We start from the raw sequence: 22,059 nt of genomic DNA, 5'->3' as shown, positions 1-22,059 counted from the left end.
CAAACTGTGCCTCATGAGAAACATGCTGTTCTTTTACAGTTCAAGTAGATGCTCGCGGTGCCCCCTCCCCCCATTCTCTATCTACCAGACAGGCAGGGGGAACTTGGGACCTCTGCCTTGCAGTGGGGTGGTGGGATAGTGGGTTCTTCTCATGGCTACAGCCTTGCAGGGTGCACCTGTCAGGAATCTGCTGAGCCCTGGCTCTCCAAATTCTGAAGATTGTCATATGTGGCTCAGAGGCTGAGTAAGTTTGGCTGCCCCTGTAATAGACAGAGACCTGGATTGTGACTGAAGTGCTTAGGTCTCCCTGATTCCTGTGAATATAGAGATTACAGTCATGCCCCCACCTTAAACCGGAATTTTATGACACTATTTTATACAAATTTTAAACCTGATTCCTTTGTTGTTTGTTGATATTTTAGAGGTTTGAGTTTTAAAGTCTCTTTCATACTTTGGTTTGTTTATTTTTCTTCTAAAATCCTTGGGTTATCAAAAATATGGAAGTCTAAATTGGAAATTCTCGTGACTATATGTCTGGGAAATGGGACATTGACTGTAGCTGCTTCTCTATGCTCACGTGTTCTTTACGTTTCAGTCTTCTAATTATGTTTACAAAATGTCTCATTTTAAAAAAGCAGTGTGTGCACTAACCAGGGCCTTTCGTGAATAAATTGGCAAAAAGGGCATACACTGAAAAAGTCATCCAAATCCACCGGGCTTTTTATTTTGAAGTCAGTCTATGGTATCTTTTTTCCTCCTCCCATCTGCCCCTTTGTGGCCACAAAGCTGAGTAGCTGGAGTCCAGGGTATTGAATGTCAGGGAGGCTGGTTGATGAGTGTCTGTTTAGTCTCATTGCAGGGCGAAATGCCATCATTAATTCATTACCCAGCTGCCTGTCAAATAAATTGGCAATTATGTCCACCATGGAAGCTTGGAATTCAGTAAATAGCACGTTACCATCTCAGAGTCGTTGAGAGATGTAAAGGGAAAAATTAAGCATCACTGTGTTTGTTTCAGTAGCAGATGACAAGGGGCAGCCATTGGTGCTGTGATGTAGTGATGAAAAGCTTGGAAAGGGCTGGTAATGAGCTATGTGGATTGGAACGTGTTAAAAACCATCACTGACTTTCCATTTTGTCTTTGTGTTTTATTGCAGAGCTCAGCTCCTTCCAGCTTGGGAACAGGCTACTTTGTAAGTGTATTTCAACTTCAACACATGTGCCTCTGAACAGCTTAACATTACTCCTGAAAAGAGAGCTCTTTATTATGTTGAAACAAGCATAAATAACCAACCTTAGTCTGCCTGATAGATTTACTGATCATCTTCTTTTCCTGTTGTAGGTAATCGATTGTAGCTAAAATTCCAGACCTGTTGGACAATAGTTTTATGAATTGACCTTGTCAGGTTAATTAGTATATAAATTACCACTATATTTAATATGTCTGATAGTAACAAGCAGTATGAAACACAATCCTATGCCTCAGTTTACATAGTTCTGATATGAGATTCAAGGGTCTTGATTCTTCCTCACTCCAATTTCTTTTATAGACTCAGATTCTAAACCCAGATGGACCCATTATGATGATCAATCTCTACTTTGGTTCCCTGCATAATATAAGCAACTGAATGTCAAGCAGTGATTTCTGCACAAAGACCCATAACCAAAGGTTGAACTAGAGTATCCGTTTTAGCAAGGCACTGGTGGCACTCCTTTGACTCCAGTAGAATTATGCTACTTTTACATGGTGAGAAGAGAATGAGGCACAAGATTGATCAATCTATCTAATCTATTATCACAAAGTGTGATTTTTTTTTATTTTGTTTACTGTTAAGACTTATTCCATCACCGTTGAATCCAGTGGACAGTTTATCTTTCTCCAGTATTTTATGTTGAACGTGGTTACGCCTCTTTTCGGTGTAATTTACGATATATTCCCCAAGCAGGGCGTGTTTCTGCCATTCTAATATCTGTAGAGGAAATAGATCATTACATATTTCTGAAAACAGGTGGGGGGAAATGCAATTAGACTTTTCCCACAGCATGTGCTGTGTATAGTTAATAGTGTAATCAGAAACTGCTCCCATCCTTTCATCAAACACAGGGGGAAAGAAAACTGTACAGAGTCCATGATGAAGAAACTTTAAAGTATTTCTCTCCAGATTCCCAGAGAGCAATGTTCTTTCATTAGTACATGGTGAAATTAGTTACTTTCTGTAGGGTCTGTGATCCTACATAGAAAGATACGGGACTAAACTGGATAGCAAATGACCTCACATGTAACGGGTAAAATGCAAGCACAAAAATTGTTAGCATTTGGAGGCTTGCCATGTCGTGCTGGATTTAAGTCGGACTTCAGCCTAAAGTGAATGTTAACACTTCTGCCAGTGGAAAGGTATGAAGAGAGCATTATCTTGAAGGAGGTTGGTGGTAGTTCCCATTACTGTAGCAAAATCCAAATCACTTTAAGATGAGAAGAAACAGCAAAAGCTGTTTCATTCCTGTAGCCTACCCCATTATGTATCATGCATATTTGGGGGGTCGGAGTGGGGGAGGAATCTCTGCAACATCTTTAGAATTATCTTGTATAAAGGCTAAAACTTGAGTCTCTTTACACAGTCTAGCGTAAACGCCGTCCTTTGTGACTGGACACTTATTTTTTACCTGTTATGAAGAGGAGTACAGATATGCTCTGGAATGGGTTAGATACAGTCTGAGAACAAGAGGGTTGTTAATTTTTAAAGCCTTGTCTCCTTATTGTGGGAGCTGAATATGCATGGATGTGAGAGCACACGTTCAGCTTAATATTTAGGAAGCAGAGCGAACAGAAGAAAAGCCATCTGCTATCCTTTTACACCATACTGTATGTGGGTTGGTCCACTATAGTGAAAATCTGGAGGGTGTCAGCATCCCCTGTGCTTCATCCAAAAGCTTTAAAAGTTTCCAATTCTCCAAAGTTAAGAGTGACCAAAAAAAAAAAAAAACAAAAAACCCACACACACACATACGAGGTTTTGAGTTCTTCTAGTGCCAACACATTCACATTTTTAATGCTGCTGTTTGAGAGGGGCTTGGGGTGGGGGCAAAACCGCTTAAGTTTCAGTAGTGTGTTGTGCTTAACTGTGTATAGTCTCAGTGATATTTTGCTTTCTCTTCCTATACCACCAATAGTTGGTGCTGTAGTGTAGCTATCCTGGTAAAGTAATTTTTACACTTAAACAATTTTGGATGAAACTTGAAGGTTCACCCCTCCCCCCCCTTTATTTTGGAAAGAGTTGTTTTTAGGATTATCTTGCTAATTTTTTTTAAGAGCCCATAACATTATTAACTTACATGTGGCAAATATAACCCAGATGTGTTCAGCAGTACCAGACAATGAGAAAAATGCTCCGAAATGACCAACGTGGCATGTGTTTCTGATAAATGCAATGATTGTATTATCAAAATGCAAAAGAATATGAACTTGAATTGATGTTTTTACAAAGCCTTTAACCAGCAAGAGCCTGGCTGTCTTATTGCTTTAGCTTGAATCCAGACTGTGAGAACCATGTCTCTTAGAGTAGAGTCTCAATTAAAACAACATGGGCTTTGAGATCAGTCAATAATAAAGGCCCTTTACCTTCAGAAGCATTGTGGTTTGGTATATGTTGTACTACAGTGTTACAGAAAGCCCCGTGCCACACCAGAAGAAACATCTATGCGGTAAGTGAAAATGGGCTGATAGTTTTAGCTTCATCATCCACCCAGTTCTGACACCTAACTTGGAAAGCCAGATGGAAGCAGATCTCCTGCAGAACTGAGTGAGCTTTGAGGTAGGGATAAAGCAGCAAAGATTTGCTGGTAAATTAAGAAGTAACAAAATCTTTTTCTTTCTAGCTCAGTATTTTAATCATCCTTCCCTGTTGCTGCCTCTGCCTCCCACTTCCTCTTCGCTAACAGTTGACTGTGGTACCCCTTCAACCCACACTTCTGTTTTCATTGCTGAGGAAAGTCACCCTCCAAGTGTACCAGGCACTCGATCCACACCCTTTTTAGGAAAGCAAGCTGAGGTGTTGATTGCTGCATCTGTTGTGAAATCAACAGGCAACTCAGATGACATAACAGGCATGCCCACGCTTATGAAACGTTGCTATCTTTTCTGTCCTCCTTGAGTTCCCTTTTTGAAAGCCTGGGTGCTCCATAACTTGTACCTCCTTGTTGGTCACTCCTTGGCTTTGAGTAGCAAGGCTCTTTCATCTCCTTCTGTTGCTTTTTAAAGTGATTAAAATGCATCAGGTTTAAATGGAAGTTCATAGATGAGAACATATGCAAATATAGTTTTTGGATCAAACCTATTGGAATGGATGCTTAATCTAGACAAAATAGGAAAGGAAAACCCCAGAGCAGTTTCACCTTTTGGGAGCTTTGGTGAATACTTACCCTTAATATATGTGCTCATTCATCACATGCACACTCACACAGGAGCTACTATTCTCCCTATAATTAGAGTTGTAGACTATCTGGAATCTATATCCTAATACTGTTGACATGTAAATTGAAGTATGCTGTGTAGTTGTAACCATGTTGGTCCCAGGATATTAGACAGGCAGAGTGGGTTAGATAATATCTTTTATTGGACCAACTTCTGCTGGTGAGAGAGACAAGATTTTGAGCTGCCCAGAGCTCTTCTTCAGATCAGAAGAACTCCGGGTAGCTTGAAAGCTTGTCTCTCTCACCAACAGAAGTTGGTCCAGTAAAAGGTATTACCTCATGTCTCATGTAAATTGAATGTATATTGGACTAGTCTGCCTTTTCATTACCAGCAAGAAGAGCAATCTTCTTTTCCATTCTGAATGTCTTCAGCTGAATGTGTCCTCTAGTGAACAGCCAAAATTCTACCTGCATTATTGTCTATGTAGTCCCTATGCAATATGGTAGCAATGAGGCAAATCCATTCTTCACTGAGGTCACTGGGAGTTTTGCCTGAATAAATAGTGTGTTTATGACTATGAATTTGGCCTAGTGTTTCTTAGCACTTCCGTGGTACAAAATGCTAACATGGTTCGTCTACACATCAAGATCAAGCATGTCTTGTAAAGCACCAGTATGGGCATATGTTCTGATCTGGTGGTTCCGATATCTCTCGTGCTTGTGTGCAACATGCAGTGCAGCAAAAATGGCTGTTTGGTCCCTTTGTTATCCATAAAACCTTGCAGGTAGCACTGCTTGTTTAAGGTAATACTCTGAAGCTGATACCATGCCCCAGCAAAACAAAGCTGCTTTTATAAAATAAGACAGGGCCATCCTAATTTGCAATTTCTTCTCAAAACCTTTTTAGATTTCAAAACCAGTTAGAGTATGTAAGATTTTTTTAGTGTCCCTGATTTCTATATCAGAGGTTCAGACGTGCATGATTGGGATTTGAATAACAGTTTTGCTTTTTTCTCTCCTTTGAGTACAAGAAAGGATTTTGGCACGTTGACTTCTTCCATTTTAGCATCATAAATCTCATGAAACCAAACCCACATTAGAGAATTGGAGCAGGTTTTGCTGTTTGTAAGAAAATAAAACAGACATCAGAATCTAAATTATTGAATATTTTTTTTCTAAAGAGCAAAACATATCCCAAGATGGTTAGAAATTACCTGATTCATCAGCTTGTGTTAATTCCTGATGAGCATAGTTAGTCCTTTCTCTTACTGAAGTGGTTTGTAGCATATTTGTGATTTCATACTCAGGGTTTGTCTTATTTGTATTTATTTATGTATGTTTTGGTTTATTTTCTACTAGGATTTCAGTTTTTCTCCATACACACAATGGTTGGTGGGGTTTGAGGTTGGATACTGACTGGTAGCCAAAGTAACATTTTGGGTGCAGGACATGGAAACGAAGGGAACTATCATGTAAAACAACTGGGGAATTTTAAAATAAAAAGGAAAAAATAAAAGAAAAAGTGGCTGGTTGGCTTTGACCTTTGTTATCTACTCAAGAAAAATGTGTGTTTCACCCCCTCATTTAAAGAAAAAAAAATCTCTGATTTGCCCCGAGGCTGGTAACGCGGTTCAGCAGATGTTTGCATAATTATGACATGCCACTGGGACACCATGTTGTACAATGTTTCATTTCCTCGCACAGTGCTCCAGAAATCCATCCCATGAAGAGCACGTGAACAGCCAACCATGTAGGGTAGTGACCACAAAAGAATCCATGCAACTCGCTAAAAGGAATGAATCTCATCTACCTTTCCATGCATTGCAGGAATACATGCCAAGTCATAGGCTAGAGGAGGAATGTGGACTAGAGTTGCCAATTTGGGTGGACATATTCCTGGAGGTTTCATCACATGGCAGTCTTTAATTCCTGGAGACTCCAGGACAATCCTGAAGGGCTCCAACCCTAATGTGGACTTGGGTACACCAAAGTCTACTCCAAGTTTGTACACTCCTATTTTAGACACTGAGCGTGTAACCAATATTTTTTCCTCCATTTACTGTGTATTTGTATTTGAATCTGAACGATCTTAAGTAGAGCGGTGGTCCTCAACTAGAGGTCTGTGTACCTCTGGAGGTACGCAGAGGTCTTGTAGGGGGTACATCAACTCATCTAGATATTTGCCTAGTTCTACAACAGGCTACATAAGTCAGTACAAACTAAAATTTCATACAGACAATGTCTTGTTTATATTGCCTTGTATACTATATACTGAAATGTAAGTATAATATTTATATTCTAATTGATTTATTTTATAATTATATGGTAGAAATAAGGACGTAGGCTATTTTTCAGTAATAGTGTGCTGTGACACTTCTGTATTTTTGTCTGATTTTGTAAGCAAATATTTAAGTGAGGTGAAACTTGGAGGTATGCAAGACAAATCAGACTCCTGGTGCAGTAATCTGGAAAGGTTGAGAGCCTCTGAAGTAGAGCTTTTCTTCTATTTCATTCCTTGTGGTGGTCAGGTTTCATCAACTAACCAGAGAGTGTTAAGAACACTTCTCTAGGAGTGTAAATAAGGCACTTCATTTCAATAGGGTAGGAAATGTGTGGCGTGGATACCCAAAGCATCATTTGAAACAACCAGTGCTTGTTATGGAAGGAATGTACTCTTTTTTCATGCCGAGTGTCACATTTTCCCTGTAGTCAGTGATGGCAGTAAACAGAAGTTATTGGTGTTGCAGCTAGTTCGAGACACTTTAACTGTTATCTGCAGTGCTTGACTTGAGAAGCCAAATGTTTAGATGTGTTTTGCTCGTGTAAAAAGGTTTGTCCATTTGAAAATACAATGGATTTTTACAAAAGCAGCGAAGCGACTGGCTGTTTTGATGCACCACACTCAATAAACTGTCACGTCCTCTACAAACACATTTGAAAAGACAACTCCTGTTACCCTGTGTTCGGCAATATAAATCAGTCTTAACAAATTCTAATACTTACTTAGCAGGCTAATGAATGATCTCCAACTTTCTCACAATAATCAGCTTGGTATAATTTCAAAGGATATGTACTGTACTGCATTTCAGCCCTATTTTAAATCTCCGTGTGCCCATTTGGGAAGGAATATACTATTCCTTTAAGAGACATATGAGAGCTCACAACCAAAATCTCCTGGCGGTAATCAAGGAGGCTCCCTACTCTGCCCTGGGCTGGCCTGAATAAACGGGAGGAGGAAATTTGAATAGGGGAATGAACAGATTTCATTACAGGTGGGCAGCCACGTGTTGCAGTTTCTTTCTCTCTCAGGTGACTAGCTGGACCAGGGTCCAGAGACTTTGTTTTGCTGACTCAATTTGAGAGTTTAGAAGCATGGCTCTGAGGTAGGGGCCTTATGAACTTTTGCAGAGACTTCTTCCCTAAGGCCTTCTTCAGATGACATAATCTTTTGTTAATTTGTTTTGGGTCCTTCCCCACCCGCCTGTTCTGGGACCTAGTACACTGTTCTTTACAGAAGAAAAAGCTAACAACCTACATTGTAAATCTTCTAGTTATATTTTCAGGTGCAAGAATAATGAACAAAATTCCCAATAGAAATCTCTCTGAGGGTGATGGTTTTCTGTTAGGGTTTGTAAATAGTAATACAGCAAATTTAGAATTGAGCTCTGAAACCAGATAGTTGTGATGGTTTTTATTTATTTGAAATCTTTTAGATGTTGCCTTTTATTTTCCAGAAGCCACTGAAAATGCAGTGCATTTGAAACAGGTGGTGTAAGTGATACAGCACCATTACCAAATAGATACATGACATGCAATAACATCTACCCCGGGTCACTTAATTTTAATTCTTGTAAACTTCGGTGTTGTCCCCAGCATAGCTTCATTCAAAGAATTAGAGGGAGGGGTCATATTAGAGATAATATGACCATCAAAGCAAATAGGACACCAAAGGCAAGCAAATCCGATTAATAATGACGATGATTGTAAGTGGAACACAAACTGTTATTTTTCATGAGCAAAACTCCACAGTTCTTTTGGGGTGTAAAGTGAAGTATAAAGTATCTAGTTGAAATGAGTGGAATATTTAGGTAGGCAGAATGGAATTATTCAGTTGAAATTTGACCATTTCACAGGGGCTAACCTCCTTCCCTCAGATCTATTATGAACAGAAATGATGTTGCAATCCTTCTCAAAGATGCTACCTCAAGCTTCACAGAACCCGCCATGCCATGAATTACTGTTGTGAAAATATTACATTGTATTCAAAGAGCCACTCTACGAATATCTATCCTCACAGACCTTTCTATGAAATAGATAAGCAAATATTGTCCACATCTTAACTAAAAGGAAACTGAGACAGAATTCAAGTGACGTACCCACATAAGCAGAACGGAGGTCAGAAAATAGACGTTCCTGACTCCCAGATCAACCTTCAGCCTGTTGAATCAGTGGTTTTCCACTGGCGGACCCCTGCTTCTCACAAATGTAACCAACACATATCCCACTGATATGATCAACTACACTGGAACTCCCCCTGCCCACACCCCCCTGAGTGTTCATTTGAGTCACTTAAAGGGTGGCCCAAAAATGGGTCATGGCTCACTGATTGGGAAATGATGAACTAGACTACATGGCCTTCCTGAGAACAAAGCGTTCCTCCGTTTGTTGCCAGTGATGAGTAGAGGGCTGCACTGGCAATTGTCAAAACCTTAGCAGGGCATAATTGCTTTCCTGTTCTCGTAATTCATTCACCTTTTCTATGAGCTTCTGAGTAAACTTCCCTGAATTGCACAGCCTCTTAATCAATCTTTATCCAAACCTGTTTTTTAAAAAGAAATCAAAATTCATTTTGTTAAATAATTAAACATGATTTTTGTCACTTTCCACTTCTAAAGATGACAAGGTTTATTCAAGAGCAGACAGGGTGAGATTTGCTGTCGTTCTAGAAGGAGTCTGTCAAACTCACTGTGTTACAATGTAGCTTATTTTTTATTATTATTTTGCATCAGCCTGGAATAAGTATATTCTTGGCTCATCAGCTCCTGTGAAGCAAAAAGAATTACTATTTTGTGTTTTCTTTCTTTTTCTCTCCCCTCCCTCCTTTTTATAACATGTGACACAAATTGCAAACGTGAAGCTGAATAATAAAGAATTGCTTCACTGATTGCTAAACATACATTATGGTGCTTTTAAACTCATTTCAGGTCATCGTGCTGCAAATTAGTTTGATTGCAAGCAGTTAAGCTGTCATATACAAAGCTTTCTTCCTCCTAGGGTCTCAGTTTCAAATCATTAAAACTGAATGCTCAGAAGCGCTCTGTGTATGTATTGTGCATTTAATGTTTTGGTGGAAAGCAGTATTGGGTCTCTTGGGACGACTACTACTATTTCAGGGGTAGGAAAGGACTGTAATCCCCAAGAAGAGACCACTTCATGATAGGCATGGTTTTAATGGCTCTTTAACATCATCTTTAAAAGGTTGTCAACTGCACCACACACAAACCAGGGGTGATGTCCTGCTCTTCATACTCGGGATGTAAGATCTATGAGGATTTTTTAGCTACCCAAGTGAGTAGAGCAGCGTTAGATCACTTTATTCTTCTCAATCCTATATTAATTAGGGGAGATTCTCTGCTGTGGTGATGGAGGGGGGGGCATCAAAACAAACGTTTCATATTTTTCCCTAAACGAACAACCATAGAGATTTTTCAGGCTTCTGTGTCCTTTTTGCTGTAGCTTATACATGGACTGTATTTTTGAGAATAGTTGGGTGGCACACTATTCTGTGCAAAAGTTTGGTATTATTCCAAAGAGTGCATCAATAAAAAATGTCTTAGAAAGACAAAGGCAAATAATTTCCCTGAGACAGGTTTGTGAGAGTGGTTCCTTGCATCTGCACTGCTGAGGTTCAGACATTAGAACTAATATACAATAGAATGAATAGAAAATTCATCCCTATCAAGAGAGCCACAAGAACTAGGCGTTTGCACCACTTAAATGGTACATAGTATTATACTAGCCTTCTGTATAGGGATGAATTTGACACCCACAGAACAAATCTGGTGACTCCAAGAGTCAATATTACCAACAATTCAGCCCTAGCTAGGGACTACCAGGAGAAAAAACAGCAGAAAAGCCTCTAATGAGGAATGTGGTGCTGCAGAGTTTGTACCTGATCTGTATTTATATGAACAAAACCAAAGCCATGAGATGCAGTATGACAAATGTTTGGGACATGAACAAAACTGGTGGTTTGGTTTTGCCTTTTTCTAGATAAATATATTTTGTTTCTCTTGCTCTCATATTTTGGTTGAGTATATTTATTTAGGCCACATCAGTCAGAACACTCACTTTCCTGCCAAACCTGCAAATACAGACATGTTGCTGGTGTGACTTAGTGAACAAAGCCCTGTTCTTACTAGCCTGTGCCAGGGTTACGTTAGGAGTAATTTGGTTTGGTGGAAATTAGGCACACAACTCCTGTTACTACCTGCGTGAGCAGCTTGCCTGATCTCCATGCAGCACTATGGAAGAGTCTTCGTTGAGATCTTTCTGTCTGCCTTGATTTAAAACACACCTTTGCCCAATTGGAAGAAAATAGAATTAAAGAACCTTGAAAATAGGCACAATTTGTTTAATTTATTTTTCTCAAAAATTAGTGCTGGAGCAAACATTCCTCCTTTGTTTCACGCTGAAGGATGGTAGGATTGGACCTTAAGAGGAAAAAGCGTCTCCTGATTGCAAGAATTAAGCCCAAATTGCATAGAAGAGAGTTCAATCCTCTCTTTCAGCCTTTTATGTCAGAGCTCAAAATTGCTGCCTGATAAAATGTAGGACACCAGATTGAATTACTTCATTGAACCACTGCTGTCCCCTGTTAATGGTAATTGCACGGATATAGCGGTCTTCCTTGGCAACATCTCAGATATTTACCTCCCACTGTTTTTCAATTCAGACCTTTGATGAAAATATTCCCAGTACTTCTTTAAAGCAGACTCCCAACTGTCTTTCTTGACAAAGGCAAGGTCTCTAAATCAGATCCTGACAATTTGTGACACAGCGGTCTATCTAAATCACCTTTTACCTATGTCACCATGTCATTTCCTGAAGTAAAAGTGTCCATCAGAGGAGGGTTTCTGAAGGTTTGGAGCTCTGAGATTCTGTGCTTTGGAAGAGGGAGAAGCGCGGGATTCGTGTGTTTGTCTTAGTGGAAGTAATTAGATGAAAGCTTGTAATGCTGCGTTGCATTCTGTGATGATTCTTCATAAATATTTGGAGGTACTTTGTCCGTAAGGAAAATATTATTAGGTTATTACTATTATCAGCCCACTGAGAAGTGAAGTGTTTTCTTTAAGGCTTTTGTTTTGACAATGGCCAATGTGTAAAACACAGAAGCAGAGCAAATGTTTTCTTAACTGTACCCAAGGGTTAAGATACATTCAACTGTGGTTGGGAGCTTATTCATCTCTTGCTAACTCTTCTCCGTGCACGTGCCTAACTCCTCTTCCACAGAGATGTGGCTGAACCCCTCAGTTAAGATTAACACTATTGTTTCAGTAGCCTTTGATTAGTGCAATGTGATGCCTGTAATAGTGGCCATTGGGAAGTTCTACTGTTACGTGTCCCAAAAACATTGCAAAGAAATGCAGACCATTTGCTGCAGAGCTAGAAGACGTCCTCACTGCATTTATTGGGCGTCTTCTGTTTTGCTTTTGGTATTAATTAGAGATGAACAAGTAGCTCCAGTGGTGGGATAGGTGTGGATAGGTGTGCTATTGTGATAATTGTATTAGGGGAAAAATCATGAATTCGCCTGTATTTGCAAATAAAGGGAAAGTAATTTATTTAGAAGTTGTCATGAAATTCAGCCACTTTGTCCAGGAACAAAATTTAACCATCTGCAGTATTAAGCTCTTTAAGGCAAGGACTGTGCCTTCCTGTGTGTTTGTGCAGTGCAAAGACCAATGAGCCTCTGGATGCTACTGTAATATAACTGTTTCAATCCACATTATGATTTATATTATCGGTTTGTGTTAGAAGCTGCGGAGAGCTTTGCAGCCCAAGCAGACACCTTGCATATTGAAAGATCATGTATTAGCTCCATTTGCATAGTAGGTTTGCTCATCATTGCCAATGAGTCTGCCCATAAGGGATTGTGATGAAAGATGAGCCAAGGGAATATTTATGACTGCTGTAGCATGTGCATAAATGGGAGCCACAAAGGTTGCAGAATGTAAAGTTTGTGTTCAGAATGGGGTCACGCTCTTGCCTGGAGCCAGCTGGAAGCTTTGCAAACGGAAGGCTGGACCATCGAGCTCATCAGAGTGTGTGTGAGAGAGAGAGAGAGAGAGAGGGAGTCTGGATTGAGTTTCGAGGAACGATTTTCCAAGTGACACTTAAGGACTTCCTTGCTAAGCAACTGAAAGAGCTAGGAAGGGAAAGGAGAGGAGAGGAATTGAAGCCACAGACCACAACTTTTTTTTACCAAGTGCTTTTAGAAGAACCCTTTTTTAGAAGTTCCACTTCTGTCCTTTTTCTCCGTTTTGAAAAAAAAATTATAAAAATCACAGCACAGCACCATAAGAAACAGAAGGGAGAGAGAGACCATATTCAGTACATAGCATTTTTCTTTCTACCATGAGGCTCCTCGAGATGGGTGAGTTCAGACACCTGGATCTGAAGCCAGTGTAATAATATTGAAGCAGTTGCAGCCTTTTCCTTCCCCTGTCTGTGGAAACCCTCCTTTGGGCATTACAAGAATTGACACGCTTATGACGCAACAAAAATCAACAAAAATCTTCCGGCAACTGCAGCACCAGCTCCCCAACTCTGTCCAGTACACAGAATCTGAGCTTGAAAAATTGGCGAGGCAGAAGCTGGAAAAGAAATAAATGTGCTTGTGGGACACTTTGAAAGGTGGGAAAGTGCTGCTGCAGGTCCATCTGCAGAAAAATCACTTACACTTGGTGGCAATTTCCACCCATTCTCCCCCCAAAAGTCAACATCTGGCATGCAGGATTGTTTCCACAAGTGGCAGCTGCATCAATGGCAATTCACTTTTACAGTACAGACCGGAAGCATAAACAAGCCTGAACCCAGTGCTGGCACATTAATATTCGGGCACTTACTGAAGGAGTCTACTGCAGTGTTGTTGGGGTTGCCAGCATGAAGGAGCCAGCCGTGAAGCCTGGGGATGCTATTAAACACCACCCAGGTCTTGTTTTCTCTTTCCCTATCCCCTCTTCTCCACTGAACACAAACTGTGAAAAGTCCAAGAACCGCTGCAGTGCCAACAGGAGCTAAATTACTTGCAGCTGGTGAATGCCACCTGTGCCTGTCAAACTTCAGCCAAATCAATCTCTTTCCCCAGAGTACCTTGTAGCGGAGAATCCAAAAGCCATTCAGTGCAAGGCAGTGCTTAGCTTGGAGAGAGGGGGAGCGAAAGTAGGAGTTCTCACTCCAGAGTTGAGCCTGTTGTAGCACTAATATTACTCCTACACTAGCTGTATCTCACTTCTCCTGGCCCCTTGAACCACCTCCTCTCCATTCTTACAGCCCATTGCTTATGAATACCTGTATTTATTTAGCCATCCTTCTCAGTCCCCACTCTCTCTCTATCTCCTTCCCAACCTGTTAAAAATTTAAATCTGCTATATAAAAAAAATTGCTGTTCAAATCAGAACTAAGGCAAAGAGTAACCTTCCCCCATGCATACTTTGAGAGCCAGCCACACAGGGGGTAGTATCTGATGGTACCATATACCACCTAGAGAAGCAGCCTCTCAGTGTGATGGTCGGGGGATTACACAGAGCCACTGTACCTGCCCCTTTACTTACTATTCCTTTTCCTTGATCCCTAGACTCAATCAGTTGCTCAGCAGTTCCCGAAAGTTTGCTGGTTATTTCCCCCTTTTAGTTGACGTGTTCCGTTCTAATTGCTTAAACTACCCATGTTTTATAGAACCAAGAAAGAAAAAAACAACCTTATCATTAATGTAAGGAGGACAGTTTAGTTCCATCTGATCACCAGATTTTATCTTCCAAACTCCTTTTCAGGTTCCAGTTGAAGGGATCCAAACCTGATGAAGTCAGTGGGCATTTTATTATAGATTTCCATGAGAGCGCAGTCAGTCCTAACAATCTGTACATTCTTTCTTAGGTGCTAAGAAAGTCGATATGAATTAAACTGTTGTAGTTACTTTAGGATTTTAATCAAGGGCATGACTCATTTGAATCATGTGACATCAATGGGGCTGCTCATGTGCTTAAACATAGGGACTTTTTTATTCCTTAATGTCCTCAGTTGCTTAGTCCTCTGTCATTGTCCTCCTTATACTTCTGCCATTCATTTCTTGGCCTGTTTGCTATGGCCTTCGGTGTCTTTTGCTGTGAATTTCTTCTGCACTGATTTCTCCATCTTGCATCCTTTCATTTGGTCGTCTTTTTCCTGTGTGCAGTCCAAGTGCCTGGAACAAGAATAGTAATGTTCTCATTCTTTGTCCAACTACTTGAAAACATTCATTTGGCTTTATATTGGAAGGTAAGGGTGGAGGGGGGAGCTCATCCCTGTTACAACATGTAGAAAAAGAGGAGGAAAATAAAGAGCAGCATCACAAGCTGCCATTTTATTTTTCATCATCTTGGAAAATTACATTGGTTGTTTTACTCGGGTTTGATATTCCTATCGTTTTGTTGATGGGAGGCTTGTTTCCTAACATTCTTCCGGGTTCTTTCCATAAGCCTCTAGGAATGGGTTCCTATGTGTTGTGTTGATTATAGCTGCATATTCATGGAATGGACAATAAGCGTTCTTTTGAGCTGGGTTTCCTGCAAAGATTCCACCTATATTCCTCTATCTTCCTTCCCCACTTTTTTTTCCCCACACTTCAAAGGCCCAGCTTTGTGAAGACCCATTTCCTCTGATGAAAGAAGGTAGAAGGCACCTCTTTGGTGGAGCTTATCATCCCCTTTTCTGGTATCCTCCAGAGGGAGTCAGAAGAGAATGATATGAAGTATTTGCTCCCCTTAAAGGGTTGATGGTGCTGCCTGAGGGCATTCTCTGTCCATACTTTTCATGGTGCTTAGGACTTGAATATGAATATGCTGGCAAGGGAGGGAGTGTTAAATTCTCTTACAGCTTACAATGTTCATTTTGCTAGAAAGTAGTAAAATATCTCCTCTAATGACTGATGCATCTAAAATAGATTAAATTAGTGTGTTTAAGCATTTCACAACTGACTTACAAAATTACTTCTCGTCTGTTTTCAATAAATAACCTTTTTATATTAATTTATTTCTGAGCTTTGCTTTGATTGCTTTTTTTTTGCTGTGGCATCAAACTGTATCCTATTTTAATCAGTTTCTCCAAGATGCTTTCATGATTTATGCTATGTAGGTTATTTAAAGCACTAAATTGCTACTTTGGATATGTCCTAGAAAATCAGCTTCTTTATAAAAGGGTACTTTTAAAGATCATGCTTCTCTGAGGTAAGGGATTTAACTTTCACTAACCATCTTTTATGTCCTGTGGACTTTTACAGGTACGCTGGAATCAATTATTCTCTTGCATTGTGGATCATGCAGACATTTTAGTTGAGGGTGTAACAAAATGCTGATAAGTACTCAGTAAGAAGTAAAATGCAAAGCACATCTGGTTAAATTACTTTGTATTATTTATTTTCTGTTACAGTCCCACGAAAGGGTAATAGGCTGTGTGGCTTAGAGGATAAATCACTAGGCTGGTACTTAGGAGATTTGGGTTCTGTTCTTGATTCTTCCGCTGGCCTGCTGGGTGATCTTGGGCAAGTCGCTTCCCCGCTCTGTGCCTCCGTTTCCCCGCTTGTAAAATTGTGATAATGATACGGAACTCCTTTGTAAAGTGGGTTAAGCTTTACTGATGAAAAACATTATGTAAGAGTGAGGTGATGATGGCACTGTAGAATCACATTAACACAGAGACAGTCCTTGCCCCAGAGAACTCACAATCTAAGAGTGGGACATTAAAGCAGGAAGTGAATTAATGACAGTTGGAGGCGGTGGGGAGGAAAAGGCTGCTGAAGAGACAGGTGAGCATTCAGTAAATAAACGGTAATCGCAAGATGGGCGTTGTGTAAATCCAACTGACAAAGTATTCAGTACAAGTTCTTGGGTCAGATGTTTAGCTGATGTAGATCACCTCAGATCCATGTAGCTTCAATGGAGCTATGCCAGTTTACACCAGCTGATCTGTTCTGGTCTGGTCTTTTATTATTTAGCAATAGAGATGGTACAATAGCCTAACAGTAGTGGGAACCTTTGAAGAGAGCTTGAGGTGAAATTGATTTACTAAACTTACAAGTCACATTTTTCCATGTACAATAGTAAGTTGGGGAAGTACTAGCCCAGTTCAGAGCCTTGGGAAACTTACCATTTACACTGTGTGTGTGTGTGTGTGTGTGTGACTGATGTTTCAACGGATAGTTGAAAAATTGTTACAGGGCAGAATTATCACCATTCTCAAGAGCAGTTGACACTAGTTTTCACCAAAAATGATCCAATTCTTTCAGGGCAATAACTGACTTTTCGTGAATATGTTCCACTTGAAAACCTACCATTTTTGACTGGGTCCTATTGTTAAGATGTTGAAAACCAAAATAAAAAAAAAGAAGCATGTTTTAAACCTCAAAAGTATCAGTGCTTTCATGTGAATGAGGGGAACATTTTAAATTTTTTGTGGAAAAAAATTGAGGCAAGATTGGAAATATTTCGCCTTTTGATCAACCTCTGTGATTCACCCCACCCCTTTTGGGGGAACAAGTTTATCTGTAGTGAAATTCCTACCCCCCCATTTCTCCCCCCCCCAAAATAAACCCATACTCCCATTGTTAGTGGGAAGAGCTTGTGGTAGAGATTGGAGCAGCACTCCAGGAATCAGTTTTTGACTCCCCTTCTGACTCATTATTGCCCTATTTCAGACCAGCCCTTAATCATAGGCTCCATTTTAAGCATGTGCTTAAGTTCATTCATTTTCCAGAAAGCATTTAAGTGCATACTTAATTCAACTCAATAGGACTTTAGTTTCCACTGCTTTGCTGAACAGGGATGGTTTGAAGATCAGTCTTACAGTTAAGCATGTATATAAGTGCTTTGCTGAATTGGGATGGCCTTGGCTAAATGAGCTTTTACCCATCTGTCATAAAGGAGATTCATCAATGAAACAGCCTGAGCCTTGTGAGCCTGAGTCGGTTGGCTTGGGTCAGCCGTGAGTTTTTCTTTTCTGTGTAGATGTACCCTTAATGCTCATAAATTGCTTTCAAGCTTTTAAGTAAAATTCAGTTATTGTCATCAGAATCAACAATATTGCAGCTCATTTAACGTATGCATAAAAGCATGGCATTGCAGAAAATAGGATTTCCCATTAGTAAGGAGTGTCTTTAAAAGGAGTATACGTAGGTAGTCGTGTGTGGATGTGTACAGGTCTTATATGTAGGTGTTAGTGATCCCCATCACTGTACTAGCTATTCAATTCTGTTGCCAGTGAAATCTTTCCAGTGGCCACTTGCAATTATTTAACTTTACTATGGTATTGACATCTTTACATACATCACAATTGCATTAATAATCAAAAGGTAGCATTATATACATTTTAGGAACTGCTTTACATATGTGTGTCTATGTATCTGAAGGCGTGTTTATTTGTATATGCTTATAATTTTCTTTCAGTTGCTCAGCTGCAGCTCAGCAGCTGGTGCCCCAATGTTCTGAAAATCTTTGAGAACTAATTAGGCTCTCCACAGAGTATGGCTCATCTAGCCATTCTGAATAAACAAATGTCACCGTTTGTATTAGAAAATCTCTACAAATGACTGATCCCTGTCATGGGGTAACGTTAATCTTTTTAGTATAGATTTTCAATAGTTAACCATCTGGCTCCATGTAGTTTTTCAGAAAACATTTGTTACCAGGGCCAATGGGAAGAAGTAGGTGGGATTAAAAACATGAGTACATCAGATGAAGCATTAATCTTTAGGATTGGCCATTTGTTTTATCAAAACGACTCCCTAAAGATAATATTTCACAGCATAACATACTTGTGTGGACATCTTTTAAAATGAGCAAATATTTTTGTATCTGCCAGGCTCTACAGATTGCAATTTAAATGTGGAAGAATTCAACATTTGCTTAAGATTTGTTGTGCATTTACAGTACGTTGCTGTTCAGTTGAACAACCTGGTAGCTTGCCGTGGTTGTTGATAGCATATTCCACTCATAAGTAGTCCCTTTCATCTGAGAATCTAAAAGTTCTTAAGCAAACATTAATTAGTTCTTATCACACACCTGTAAATAAGGTGATGGTTTACTCATCTGCTGGACACATTTAGGAAGAGAAATTTAAAAATTAAGTCTGAGGTCATACAGTGAATCAGAGAACAGGTCTCTGTCCAGCAAATCACTTAGGCACATGCTTAATTTTAAGCATGAGTAGTCACATTGACTTGAATGGGCCTAATTGCTTTCCTGGACTGGGGCCATAAAACACAGGTCCTGTCTCGGTTCTCTGCTCTAACTGCTCAACAACATGATCCATGAAGCTTGGTTCTGTCGTTTGGAGTGTTCACATCTGGCTGGCTCATCTGCAACCTGACCTCCCTTCATTACTGTCCAGTGTTGAGTACTCAGAGTGCATCTCTTTCAAAACTGGCCATCTTGCAGGGTGTCATTTCCCCGCACTCCCTTTTGTCTTGGTTATGTGAGATTTTGGCAGAGTTTCCTCTTCCCCTTCATGTCAGAGGTTCTAGTAAAGGTCACTGAGTGGTACATTGCCACTACTTATGGGCAGGAACTTAGAGCTGGCTCCTTGCTGATAAAATGCTGTTTTATCCACGAGTTTCAGATAGCCCTGAAACCTTCAGATACATTGGGCTGTAAGGTATACTGTTAGAATACAAATTTCACTCCTTAAAACACAATTTATCCTCTAAAAAGAAAAGGAGTACTTGTGGCACCTTAGAGACTAACCAGTTTATTTGAGCATAAGCTTTCGTGAGCTACACCTCAATTCAGCATCCGATGAAGTGAGCTGTAGCTCACGAAAGCTTATGGTCAAATAAACTGGTTAGTCTCTAAGGTGCCACAAGTCCTCCTTTTCTTTTTGCGAATACAGGCTAACACGGCTGTTAGTCTGAAACCTGTCAATTTATCCTCTAATCCTCTAACAGAGAGTATGCGAGGATCTCTTAATTCTTGAGATCTTTTTCCCCCTGCGTGGATTTTGTACCAAAAAAAGTAACTCCCAAAAAAGTACAGGTGTTTTTGTGTTTTTCTTTTATTGGAAAGAGTCTAGCTGCTGCTATTTTTTGACGTTCAGGAATGGGTTTTATTTCATTATGGATGCATGCTTTGCAAGGAAGTTATCTTAGATTGTAATCTCTTTGGGACAGGGATTGTATCTTCCTGTGTGTTCAGACACTGCCTAGCACTACCGTGAGCACTACTGGAATACAAGTAATAATCGTCTTCATCTGTGTGTATCACCAGTACACCGTTGAATAATGGACAGCACTACCTACATAAAACATGTTTATATCTTCTAACCCAATCATGTCTGTTGCAATATATCTAAATAAATTGTAGGGATTCTTCCTGATAGAGAATGATGTATAATAATCTTGTCATGCCAAACTCATAATAATACTAAATGAAGACATTTGTTGAAGGAAGTGATTGTAAATTACATGCAAATTCAAGCTCTGCTGGAATTAATCAATACAGAGACAGAACTTGTGCATTCCTGGTAGAGTAATACTGAATCTAATCCTGTAGATTTCACATTTTCATGGGAATTAAGCATTTATTTTGCTTTAAACATCTCTCATACTTTAAAAGGGGGGAGGGAGACTGGAAAAGAATGCTGTTTTGTGTGTTTTACATACTTGCAGAAGATCAGTACTTTTATGTCTGGATGTGATAGTTTGTGTGAGTGCTCGTTTAATCTGTGTTTCTTAAACCAATCTCATTTTCATCCAGTTACGAATTGTGCGCAGTCATTGTAGACCCATCCCCTATAAAAACTTCTTGTTTCTGTGTTGAATAGACGAGAGCAAGGCACTACTAGCTCAGTGATCATTCTGAATACAAATCTTTTCTCAAAATCCTCCTTGGGATTTCAGCTGGATTTGGTCATATCTACTTCTTGTTCTAAACAGTTATGTAACATTGCTGCATGTTGTTGAACAGCCATTGTGTTCTAGCCTAGACGTGGCCAGTTATTTTATTCTGGGATTTTTCAGATAGAAAATAGATCTGGGCTATTATTTAAAACATAACCAAAAAAGTGCACGTGAATAAGACCTCAATCCTGCAATGATTGACACACGTTGACTCCAATGGGACGACTCACAGTATGTACAGTTAAGCACATATGTACGTCTTTGCACAATCATGTCTTACCTCTATAAAAAGCATCAGTCTGTTCCATGCATACTGCATTTTATTTATTCTAAGCAATAACTGGTTGATAACCATCACATAATTAATGTTCTTATAATTTACTTGCATTACAGTAGCCCCAACTGGGACATGAGCTTCACTGTGTTAGGCACTGCAAGCATAGTATTAGACAGACCCTCCCCAGAAGAGTTTATGATCCGAATATTCTGAAAGGGTGAATCACATGAAAATCTAGTATGGAACGTCTTTTTGTGTTTTTTGGTTTTGTAGGTATGTAAATACGCTAAAAACTTGCAGTTCTATTGAATAGCATTGACGTTGAGTGCTAATCAGCATAATTCTAAGGGTATATTCTAGAGGTTGTCTAAAAATTTCCATGGAAATGAAACTTAAAAAATAGGGAAAATATTTTGCAGTTGTTTGAGAAATGTTTGTCATTTTCCATTCAAGCTTTAGTGTATTCCACATCGTCTCACAGGTATCAACTACCTGTATTTCTTATTCAAAGTGGAAACTCCATGTTAATTATTTTTTGACAGCAGATATCTAACATGTCCAGTTGGAGCTTTCTTTCCAGTTCAGTAAAATGCATTGATATAATCCTATCAGAAGATTAACTGTACTTGTTTTTATTTTCAAATGTTAGGCTAAAAAAATGAAGACTTTGACATTTTGGGGATAGATTTACATCCTTGATTCCTCATGTTAAGGCCATATTGCGTTTGAATGCTTAGGACTGAGAAGACTGGCGGTTATTTATTCTTCTGAGCATGTGTATTTTCATGGAATAGAAGATGGCTTACTATTGAACATCTTGCTTCTGTGTTCTTTCACATCCTCAAATGAGGTCACTGAAAAAGAGGCGAAAGCTGGGGAAATATGATCCAGTGGTGTCTTTTTACTGACTCCAGTGAGCAGAACTTCTAGACTGGGTAGCTCCAGAAGCTGGCATGATTCTATTCACTGATTTGCAACTTTATCCCATTCAGCAACTGAGCCAATGGAGTGGCAACTTGCAGCCCCCTGCTTTGCTTGGTATATTAACTTGGGTTAAGTAGAGAGGAAAGAGGGCGTGATCCAAAACTCGTGAACTTCAATTTGCTTTGGATCAGGACCTAAATCTGAGCTATTTCATTTCACCAACACATTTTTACATATCTCACTATATCTCTTTACGTTAATTGCTTTGGGAAAGTGATATTCTTCAGAAAAAGAGATTACA

The 22,059-nt window shown here is 39.6% G+C and overlaps 1 protein-coding gene across 2 annotated transcripts in view; it reads left to right on the top strand.

Annotated features, from left to right (window-relative positions):
- Positions 1 to 22,059, top strand: part of AUTS2 (activator of transcription and developmental regulator AUTS2) — a 971,187-nt gene that overhangs the window by 456,871 nt on the left and 492,257 nt on the right. For both annotated transcript variants that reach the window (XM_077836749.1, XM_077836748.1), the window contains exon 4: positions 1,158 to 1,193. In XM_077836749.1, coding sequence (XP_077692875.1) covers positions 1,158 to 1,193 — 36 coding nt within the window. The remainder of the gene's footprint in view (positions 1 to 1,157; positions 1,194 to 22,059) is intronic.

Source organism: Eretmochelys imbricata, chromosome 17 (genome assembly GCF_965152235.1).
Source record: "Eretmochelys imbricata isolate rEreImb1 chromosome 17, rEreImb1.hap1, whole genome shotgun sequence".
Lineage (NCBI taxonomy): Eukaryota > Metazoa > Chordata > Testudines > Cheloniidae > Eretmochelys > Eretmochelys imbricata.
Note: the sequence above shows the minus strand (reverse complement) of the source record. Positions and strands in the feature narration are given on the sequence as shown.